General features: G+C 42.0%; 1 protein-coding gene across 1 annotated transcript; it reads left to right on the top strand.

Annotated features, from left to right (window-relative positions):
- Positions 1–10,201: 10,201 nt before the first annotated feature.
- LOC102489600 (olfactory receptor 226) lies at positions 10,202–11,158 on the top strand. Its single transcript, XM_006147008.1, has one exon. The coding sequence runs from the start codon at positions 10,202–10,204 to the stop codon at positions 11,156–11,158; it is 957 nt and encodes a 318-aa protein (XP_006147070.1).
- The last annotated feature ends 263 nt before the right edge of the window (positions 11,159–11,421 follow it).

The raw sequence follows: 11,421 nt of genomic DNA, 5'->3' as shown, positions 1-11,421 counted from the left end.
GCCCCCTCAGACATGGCAACATTGGAGATTGGGGCTGTGCAAAGACAAGAGCCTCTGCTGCACCATGTCTGATGCCCCTAAGATCTCACCCCTCCTGCTGCAACTAGTACCCCAGGGTGAGCTCATCCACTGTGGGACCAGCACAGGGGCCAGCACCCATGGACTCTCCTGCTCCTCCAGGGCCATAGCAGCATGCAGGTCACCAGTGGGTCTTCCTGTTCTTTGAGCTTGCCCACCACCCTCCTCCTATGATGAGCCACTAGGGCAAAGACAGTGTCTTCATCATCTGTCCCCTTAGCCCCCTGTAGGGTCCTTCTGTGACCCCATGTGGCAATTAAAGAACTTGAGGCTTGGAGCCAGCAGGTGGCATGGTGGTCAAGGTGCTGGACTCTCATATGGTCAACCGCAGGTCATTTCCCAGGCTTGGGAGCTTAAAATGCACCAGGTGTTTGTGTATGCATGCCCAAAATCCCAAGAGGAGAACGGAGAAGAGATTGAGGAGTGGTCATATACCCAAGGGAGTGGTTTCTCACTTTCTCTCTGTCTCTGTGTCTCTGGTGCATGCACATGACCTATAACAAAAATCTCTCTTAAAAAAAAAAAAAAAAGGAATCTGAGGCTCAGGGAGGGCAGGTGTCCTGCCCAAGGTCACAAGCCAAGAGGAAGGTGAAATTCAAACCCTGAAGCTGTGGGCTCTGCTGCTTCCTTTACTCTTTGAGAATGAAAAGCCTTACACAGGCTGGGGAGGAAACGGCACAAAGGGTCTAGGGCAGCCTGAGAGCGGAAGTGGGGTTGGTGGTCTGGGGTCAGTACAGGAATAAGGACAGGCAGGGTACCAAGTCTCAACAGTTGGTGTCTCTCCTTGGGAGCCCACTCTGCAGGGTCATTGGTCTAACGGCCTCCTGGGAGTGGTGGGGAGAGTGGGGCACAGAGCATCAGAATCCATGTCATGGCTCAGAGCTAGAGAGCCTCCCCTTTGTCCTACTCTGCTCCAAGCTCAACTCTGAGTATTCAGGGTAGGCTTGCCCCTTTGCATGGGGGACACTCTCTGAGGGCTCATGGGCAGATACAGAGAGTGGGCACTGGTTTCTGTGTTGCTCACTGACTGCCTCAGTTGGATCAGAGAGAACAAAGAACAAGTGAGCAGCTAAGGGCAGAGAGAAGCCAGTGGTTTGTCCTCAGCTGTCCCTAGCCTAAATGAGTTTTTCGAGAAATTATATTGCTCACTTAGCAAACCAGCTGAGCTTAACTTAGATTTAACTGTGAGGGCACTTTGTGGGCCATATCTGAGGCACTTCTGGTGCGGATAGAAAGGTGAACAGATCTATTATTTTTATTTTATTTTTTACATTTAATCACTATATACCTTTACAACATACAAAATGAATTTTCCCAGCATAAATACCTTGCATATTAGTCCAAAAACATTACCATACACATTACCATAAGTAGATAATTTTTCATTTCTGTGTCTGTTAAATATTTTGGGTTTTTTCCCCCTTAATTCCCTGCCTCCCACCCCACCTTGCCCATGCTCCTCCCACACTGTCTCTAGTATCCACAATTGCTCTCAATGTTTCTATACCTTCTAAAGGATAGGAATACACTAAGTCAGAAAACACTTGCACATTCATATTTATTGAAACATTATTCATAATTAGGCTTTTTATTTTTATTTTTATTTCTTTAATTTATGGTTAATCACATATGTCTTTACAGTGTACAACATTGCTTTTTTAAGTATACTTTCTTTTTTTATTTTTATTTATTTTTTCACATTTTTATTTAATTTTCTTTTATACATTTAATCACATTATTTAGCTTATAAAGTGAATATTTCAATAGGTGAACATTTCTCCCTAGTCCAGCTGAAAAAACTTTTTCCAGCACCAATACCATGCATATTAGTCAAAACAAAGACATTACTATATACATTATTATCAGCAAATGGCTTTTCATGTTTTGTCAATTAAATGTTTTTTCTTTCTTCCCCTGTTCCTTCCCTTCCTCCCTCCCTGTATTACCCACCCCCCACACTACCCTCATCCTTACTATCTCTAGTATTTACAGTTGCCCTCCCTATACTATACAAAGTCTTTCAGCCTGCCTTGCTTAGCTTAGCATTAAATCTTCCATATTAATCCACTTTGTATCAAATGTCAAGGTCTCATTGTTTTTTATGGCTGAATAGTATTCCATAGTGTACATATGCCACATTTTTTCAATCTAGTCATCTATTTTTGGACATTTGGGTTGATTCTATGTCCTAGCAATCAATTGCAAATAATGCTACAATAAACATGGATGTACAAATTTTTTTTGACTGAGGGCTTTTCTATCCTTTGGGTAAATACCTAAGAGCAGAATTACTGGGTTGTATGGTAGTTCTATTTGTAGATTTCTCTTTTTTTAATTATTTTATTTAACTTTATTTATTTATTTATTTATTTATTTTTAATTTGACCAGAGAGGGATAGAGTGAGAAAGAGAGAAAGAAAGCAAGCTGCCAGATCCAGGACTTGAACCACAGTCAGCCATGTGGAGTCCAGTACCCTTAACCACTGCACCACCTGCCAACCCCTCTACTTGTAAGTTCTTTGGGATCCCTTTATCATTCTCCACAGCAGTTGTACTAATTTGCATTCCCACCAACAGTGTAGGCAAGTTCTCTTATCACCACAGCCTTGTCAGCACTTATCATTATTTATTTTTTTAATTTAAGCCATTCTGACTTAGGTTAAGTGGTATCTCATTGTGGTTTTGATTTTCATTTCCCTTATAATAAGAGATGTTGAGGGACCAGCAGTTGGCATAATGGCTATGTCGCTGGACTCCCATGTAAGCAACTGCAGTTCAAGTCCCAGACCTGGTGGTTTAAACTCACACCGGGCTCATATGCGTGCATGCCCAAGATCCCTGAGAGGAGAATGGAGGAGAAGGGATTGCGATGTGGCCATCCCCCATGGGGGGTGATTTCTCACTTTCTGTTTCTCTGTCTCTGTCTTTCTGGGGAGCGCGCTTGCCCCATAGCAAAAACCTCTCCAAAATTTTTTTTTTAAAATGGGACCAGCGGTCGGCATAAAGATAAGAAATGTTGGGACCAGCAGTTGGCATAACGGTTATGTCACTGGACTCCCATGTAGTCAATTGCAGTTTGAGTCCCAAACCTGGTGGCTTAGACTTCACACCAGGCACATGTGTACATGCCCAAGATCCCAAGAGGAGAATGGAGGGGAAGGGATTGTAGCATGGCCATCCCCCATGGAGGGTGATTTCTCACTTTCTTTCTCTCTCTTTCTCTGTCTTTCCAATGAGTGCACGCACCCTATAGCAAAAACCTCTTTTAAAAAAAAAAGAGAGGGAGAAAGAGAGAGAGATGTTGAGCATGCTTTCATATGCTTTTGGGCCGTTCACAAGTCTTCTTCAGAGAATTGTTTATTCAGCTCATTTTCCCATCTTTTAATTGGATTATTTTTTTGTGGGTAAGCTGCTTGAGTTCCCTGTATATTCTGGTTATCAGTCCCTTATCTGAGGTATAGTTTGCAAAAATATGCTCCCACTCAGAGTTGTCTCCTTGCTCTACTTATTGTTTCATTTGCTATACAGAATCTTTCCAGCTTAATATAGTTCCATTTGTCTGTCTTTGGGATTATTGCCTGGGCTTTGGAGGTCTTTTTTTCTTATCTTATTTTAAAATTTTTTATTTCAATTTATTTTATACATTCAATCACATGTTACTTAGCTTACAAAGTGAATATTCCAACATGTGTACATTTCTCACCAGTTCAGTTGACAATACTATAAAGTTATCTTCAACAGATAATAATCCATTTAGTGTCCCATAAATGCCTTGTCTTTGCCTACTCCAAGGTCTCCAAGAGTTTTCCCTGTGTTTCCCACCAGTATTTTTGTAGTTTGAGGTTTATGTTTAAATCCTTCAATCCATTTTGAGTTAATTTTGATTAGTGGTGAGAGATAAGGATCTAGTTTCATTCTTCTGCAGGTGGATATCCAGTTCTCCCAGCACCATTTGCTGAAGAGATTTTCTTTTTCCCACTAGATTTTCTTGTCCTTTGTTGAGGATCAGTTGGCTGTATGTTTTGGGGTTTATTTGGGGATTCTCAATTCTGTCTCATTGGTCTGTTTTTGTGCCAATACCATGCTGTTTTAATTATCACAACTTGGTAGTATGTTTTGAGGTCAAGAAGTGAGATGCCTCCTTTATTCCCCTTGCACAATACTGCTTTGGCAATACGGGGCCTTTTATGCTTCCAGACAAATTTTATGATTGCTTTTTCTATTTCTGTGAGGAATATCTCTGGTAATTTGATTGTGGTTGTATTAAATTTGTAGATTAGCTTGGGTAGGACTGACATCTTTATTATATTAATTCTTCCAATCCAGGAACATGGGATGTTTTTCCACTTTTTTGTATCATTTTTTTTAATTTCTTACTCTAGTGTTTCATAGTTTTCCTTGTAGAGATCTTTGACATCTTTGGTAAGCTTTCTTCCTAAATATCTTACTGGTTTTGCAGCTATTGTAAATGAGATTTCTTTCTTCAATTCTGTCTCCATTTGTCCATTGTTAGTGTATAAAAATGCTATTGATTTTTGTATGTTGATTTTTGTACCCTACCGCTTTACTATATTCACTTATCACTTCCAGGAGTTTTGTTTTTGGGGTTTTTGTATGTCTGTGTGTGTGGATTCTTTTGGATTTTCTATGTATAGCATCATATCACCTGCAAATAGAGATTATTTTACTTCTTCTTTTCCCATTTGAATGTCTTTTATTTGACTCTCTTGTCTAATTGCATTGACTAGAACTTCCAACACTATGTTAAAATGAGTGGAGAGGAGCCAGCACGTGGCATGGTATTTAAGGCGCTGGACTCTCACATGGCTGACCACAGTTTGAGTCCTGGACCTCATGTCTTGCTTTCTCACTCTCTCTCTTCCCCTGCCCCCCACCTGACCAAATTAAAAATAAATCAATTAATAAATTAATAAAATTAAATATGATAATTCTTTTTTTAAAAAAAAAGGAGTGTAGAAAATGTCATGTTCCAGTTTTCAGTGGAAAAACTTTCAGCTTTTCCCCATCAGAAATGTTAGCTATGGGTTTTTCACAGGTGGCTTTTATTGTGTTGAGGAATGTCCCTTTTATGCCAATTTTGCTGAGAGTCTGAATCATGAAGGCATGTTGTATTTTATCAAATTCTCTTTTCTTTTTTTTTTCTTTTTTTTTTCTTTTTCTTTTTTTCTTGGAGAGGTTTTTGCTATAGGGCATGTGCGCTTGCCAGACAGACAGAGAGAGACAAAGAGATAGAAAGCGAGGAATCACCCCCCAGGGGTATGGCCACTCCGCAATCCCTTCTCCTCCATTCTCCTCTTGGGATCTTGGGCACGCACGCACACGCTCCCAGCGTGAGTTTAAGCCACCGGCTCCGGGACGCGAACCGCAGTTGACTACGTGGGAGTCCAGCGACATAGCCATTATGTTAACTGCTGGTCCTTCGAATTCTCTTTTCTTCATCGGTTGATATGATCATATGGTTTTTCTCTTTCCTTTTGTCAATGTGATGCATTACATTTAATCTTTTGCAAGTGTTGAACCATCCTTGAAGCCCTTTAATAAAGCCTACTTGGTCATGGTGTATAATCTTTTAAATATGTTGTTGAGTATGATTTGCTAGTATCTTGAGAATTTTTGCATCCGTATTCATCAGGGATATTGGCCTGAAGTCTTTTTTTTCATGTCCTTGTCTGGTTTTGGAATTAAAATGAGGGAGGCTTTGTAGAATGAATTTGGGAGGGTTCCTTCCTTTTGAATTTTTAGAAATATCTTAGAGAATTGGGGTTAGTTCTTTAAAAGTTTTGCAGAATTCAGAAGTAAAGCCATCGGAACCTGGGCTTTTCTTTTTTAGGAGAATATCTATTACCGATTCAATCTCTTTGCTCATTATGAGCCATTAGCTTTTGATTTCTTCCTGGCTTAATCTTGGTAAGTTTTACATGTCCAGCAATTTGTCCATCATATCTAGGCTTTGGTTTTGGCATATAGTCGATTATTGTATTCTGTGATGATATTTTGCATTTCTGTTATATCTGTTGTAATAACACCTGTCTCCTTTCTGATTTTATTTATCTGGTTCCTTTCTCTTTCTACTTGATTAATTTAGCTAATGGTGTGTCAATTTTGTTTATCTTCTCAAAGAACCAGCTTTTTGTTTCATTTATTTTCTGTATAGCTCTCTTATTCTCTATTTCATTTATTTCTGCTTGAATCTTTATTTCTGGAATTTGGGGTGGAGGGGAGTTATTTTCTGCTGTTTTTCCTGTTCCCTGAGTTGTGTTATTAGGTTGTTTATTTGCCACCTTTCTGCCTTTTTCTTCACTAATTGTTATGAACTTTCCTCTTATGACTGCTTTTGCTGTGTCCCACAGGTTATAAACTTATTTGTTATCATTGGTTTCTATGAACCTTTTTATTTTAGTATTAATTTCTCCTATAGTTGTAAAGTCACTCAGGAGTAGGTTGTTTAGTCTCCATGTGTTTGTGAATTTTTGAGGGCTCTTTCTGTAGCTAATTTCAAGTTTGATTCCATTGGGGCTGGAAAAGATGCTGTATATAGTTTTTATACATTTTAATTTGGAAAGCCTTGTTTTGTGCCCTATTATGTGGTCAATGTGGGGCTGAGAAAAATGCATATTTTGTGGTAGTTGGGTGAAATACTCTGTAGCTGTCTGTCAAGTCCATTTCATACATGGTATCACTTAGATCTTGTATTTCTTTGTTTATTTTTTGTCTAAATTATCTGTCCGAAGGAGACATTGGGGTGTTGAGCTCCCTTATGGTTATCATGTTGCAATATATCTCTCCCCTGAGATCTAGCAGTCTCTCTTTGATGTATTCAGGTGCTCCAGTGTTGGGTGCATAGATATTTTCAAGTGTTATATCTTCTTTGTGAACAAGTCCTTTTAATACAATACAATGTCCCTTTTTCTCTCTTACATCTTTCATCTTAAAGTCTGTCTTGTCTGATACCAGTATCTCAACTCTGGCCTTTTCTTGGTTTCCATTTCCAGTCCTCCACTTTTCAGTCTATGTATGTCCTTATCAGTGAGCTGTTACTTGTAAGTAGCATATAGATGGCATCTGTTTTTGTATACATTCAGCTAGTCTGTATCTTTTAAATGGGAGAATTTAATCTACTAACATTCAACATTATTGACATTTGTGGACTTAACTTTTGTCATTTCGTTATCCATTTTCTTAGTTGTTTGTTATCCTAGTTCTGCTTGTCTCTCCTTAGTTATCCTGATACAACACTCCCTTCAGTACTTTCTGTAGAGCTGGTCTAGTGTTGGTGAATTTTTTCAGTTTTTGTTTATCTGAAAATACTTTTATTTGTTCTTCCCATTTGAAGGATAATCTTGCTAAATATAATATTCTTGGTTGAAATTGTTTTTCTTATAATGTTTTGAATATATCTTCCCGTTCTTTCTTTGCCTACATTGTTTAGTTGAGAGATCTGATGTTAGCCTAAAGGGATAAACTTTATAAGTAATGTGACATTCCTCCCTTGCCATTTTTAAAATATTATTGTGTCTTTCACTTTTACTGATCTGGTTATGATGGGCTGGGGGAGGATGTTTTTGTGTTGATTCTATTTGGGGTCCTTTTTATTTCTTGGGTCTGAATTTCTCCATGTTTATATTAGGAAAATTTTCAGATAGTATTTTATGAAAGAGGTTTTCCATGCCTTCAGCAGATTTTTCACCTTCTAGAATATGCATTATATGAATATTTGGGTGTTTCATGGTGTCTAGAATTTCCCACATATTGTCCTCATTTTTTTGGAATTTTTTAATCCTTTTTTGGTGATTTGGTCTATGTCGGAGACAGTCTTCAAGGTCAAAAATTCTTTCTTCTGCATGGTCCAATCTTCTGTTAATGCTTCCTAGGGAGATTTTAAGTTTTTGTATTGTATTCTTCATTTCCAAAAGTTCTGTTTGATTCTTTTTTAGGATGTCTATGTTATTATGAAATTCCTCTTTCATGTCCTGAAATTATTTTCTCACTTCCGGAACTGACTGTTTTCTCTTTCATCTCATTGAGTTTTGTCACCATGAATAACTGGGATTTTTCCCTGAAATTTCTGTGTATTTTTCTGTGCTATTCATCATTGGTGAGGGGCTGCTACATTCACCTGAGGGAGAGTTGCCCCTTTATTTTCTCATGTTTCTTTGAGATCTGTGCTAGGTTTTGGTCATCTGATGCAGTATTCACTTTTTTGTACTTATGGAGTAGATTTCATAGTATTAGAAGAGGACATTTCAGGACCAGCAGTTAACGTTATGGCTATCTCGCTGGACTCCCTCGTAGTCAACTGCGGTTCGAGTCCCGGACCCAATGGCTTAAACTCACGCCGGGCGCGTGTGCGTGCGTGCCCAAGATCCCGAGAGGAGAATGGAGGAGAAGGGATTGTGGCGTGGCCACCCCCCCTGGGGGGTGATTTCTCGCTTTCTGTCTCTCTATCTCTCTCTGTCTGGCTGGCAAGTGAACGCGCCCTATAGCAAAAATCTCTTAAAAAAAAGAAAAAAGAGGACATTTCACCCTTAGTTACCAGGTGTGTTCCTGTTGGAGAGCTGTGTCTCCCAGGATAGAGTAGTTGTGGGTAACTTCAAGTGCTTGGCTCCTCTACCAAATGTTCAGCTCTTGATGAGGTGGTAGCAAACTAAGGAGATATATAACTTGTTGAAGAGGATCAAGTCATGCACCACTCAGGCTGATGTACAAAAACTTCTAAAGTTACTTCCAAGCTCCAAGAGTGGACTCATGAGAGGAGGCCTACACAGACCAGGCTTAGGTCTCCCAACAGACAGTGCAAGCCCAGGCCAACAGAGTTATGGGCGATCCATAATTGTTAAGACATAGAAATCAACCCAAATGTCCAAGAACAGACTAATGCATTTTTTTCAGTATGGCACAATATGGAATACTACTTGGCAATTTAAAAAGAGAGAGAGAAAAAAAAAAAAAAAAAAAAAAAACCTTGGCATTTGATAGAAAGTGAACAAATATGGAAGACTTAATACTAAGTGAAGCAAGCCAGACTATAAAAGAGAAAAACTGTATGTCCCCAGTTAATATATACTGAATATCTACACTCTGTGGCAGAAAATAAATACTTATTTTTTAAATGTGCTGAGGTTCTGAAGGCACAGCCAAGGGAGCACAGGTATATGGTGCAGGGTCTGGCTGGACTTAGCCACATTGCAGGGAGGCTTGACCCAGGCTGAGAAACACCTGAGCTGGCAAATGAATGGGCTAGCAAGAGGCTGCCTCAACAAGGCAGGAGAGGGAGCTGACTTCTGTTCTCTGTTTGCTGTCTTTAAGGCAACTCCACTCTTTGTAGAGCCCTCTAATGCTGGTATCATTGCATGGGTTTAATCTTTGGAGTAAATTCTGCAAAGCCACCACCATCACCTAAGATATAGACAAGAATCCAGGGCACAGGGTCACTCTGACCCTCCCACTCACCTGGAAAGACAGCACCAAACCAAGTGGCCATGCCAGCTAGACTGTAGGCCCTATCTGGTCCTTCCAATCTTGGACCTCTTACTTTTCCATTGACCTGACACCTGCTCTGCTGGCCCCATGCCCCCTCCTTGCCATCTTTCCTTGGATCTGTCTGCCAGCTCTAGGGCACACCCTAGCAACCATCCTGAGGCTCCCTCTCCTGATTCTGACATCCATCCCTGTACCTATGGTCACCTTACCTGTGGCTCTTTCCTAACTCTGGTCTGGGCAGAGGAGATTGGCAGGCCTGCAAGACTGTAACCAGGTGGGTTTCACACTCTCATCCAAAGCATGTTGCAAGTTTCTACAGTCAGGTTTCTGAAATGTTATAATGCCCAGCATGTTTCCTCCATAAAAGAACAGCATTTATCTAATGCCTGTGACCAGGTTAGGCCATTTGCCTGGGGTCAGAGCCCCACCCAACAGCTAGAGAAGCCCCTGGCCAGGCTGTGGGTAGTCATGTGGCACAACAAGGCAAGGCCCTTGACTCATGGGGAGTTTAACTTACACAGAGCAAGGCAGGCTAGCATCCCTCCACCTGCCAGGCTCCTGGCACCTGCCCATTCACACCTAACCCACCCATTCTGCTTCCTCAGGCTGAGCCATGTGTGCCATGTCTGTAAGGCGAAACCACTCAGAAGTGACCGAGTTCATCCTGGTGGGCTTCCCAGGTTCTCTGGGGCTCCATATGTGTCTGCTGGTACTGTTTCTACTGGCCTACATGCTGACCATCACAGAGAACCTGGTCATCATTGCAGTGATCCGCACAAGCCCTGTACTGCACAAGCCCATGTACCTCTTCCTCAGCAACCTGTCCTTCCTGGAGGTATGGTACATCTCCGTCACAGTGCCCAAGATGCTGCTCAGCCTTGTCGCACCCCGATTCCAGCGCATCTCCTTTGCAGGCTGCATGGCCCAGTTGTACTTCTTCCTGGCACTAGCCTGTACTGAGTGCACACTCCTGGGCGTCATGGCCTATGATCGCTATGTGGCCATCTGCAGCCCACTGCGCTACCCAGTCATCATGAGCCCAGGGCTCTGTAGCCTCCTGGCTGCTGGCTCCTGGTTCTCAGGCTTCACCATCTCCCTGGGGAAGGTATTCTTCATCTCTCGCCTCGGTTACTGTGGTCCCAATGTCATGAACCACTTCTTCTGCGACGTGTCCCCATTGCTGAACCTCGCCTGCTCCGACATGTCAGTGGCAGAGCTGGTGGACTTCCTCCTGGCACTGCTAATCCTGTTGGGGCCACTGCTGCTCACAGTCTTCTCCTATGCTTCCATCATCAGCGCGGTGTTGCGCATCCCATCTGCCTCAGGCCGGCAGAAGGCCTTCTCCACGTGTGCCTCGCACCTGGCAGTGGTGGTCATCTTCTACTCAGCTTCCCTCTTCATCTATGCCCGGCCACGGGCCATCTACTCCTTCGACTACAACAAGCTGGTGTCCGTAGTGTACACAGTGCTCACGCCTCTGCTCAACCCTATCATCTACTGTCTGCGGAACCAGGAGGTCAAGCAGGCACTTCACAAGGTGGTACAGAGAACAGTACAGATCCTGGGGGCCTCATCTTAGCCTACCCCACCCCCAGACCTATGACCTCTTATCCATTCCTGACCTTTACATCTTCTCACCAACTCCACCAGGTGACCAAGCACCTGGGTCGGGGCTGAAGGAAACAGTCAGCAATTCTTCCCTGCCTAGGCCTAAGAGAACAGGGTGACCATGCAGCCAGCTTCCTCAACCTGGCTTACCTGCTCCCAGTCCCTGAGTAGGCATCCCTTCCCACACTCCTCAGCTGACACCTCTGGGCATCATGCAAGGGCTGTGCTCACCTG

This window comes from Tupaia chinensis, unplaced genomic scaffold (genome assembly GCF_000334495.1).
Source record: "Tupaia chinensis unplaced genomic scaffold, TupChi_1.0 Scaffold000197_1, whole genome shotgun sequence".
Lineage (NCBI taxonomy): Eukaryota > Metazoa > Chordata > Mammalia > Scandentia > Tupaiidae > Tupaia > Tupaia belangeri.
The sequence above is the reverse complement of the archived record's forward strand: the minus strand, read 5'-3'. Positions and strand labels throughout refer to the sequence as shown.

Bases quoted from the DNA above. Each gene is read 5' to 3' on its own strand.
- LOC102489600 (XM_006147008.1), top strand. From the start codon at position 10,202: ATGTCTGTAAGGCGAAACCACTCAGAAGTGACCGAGTTCATCCTGGTG.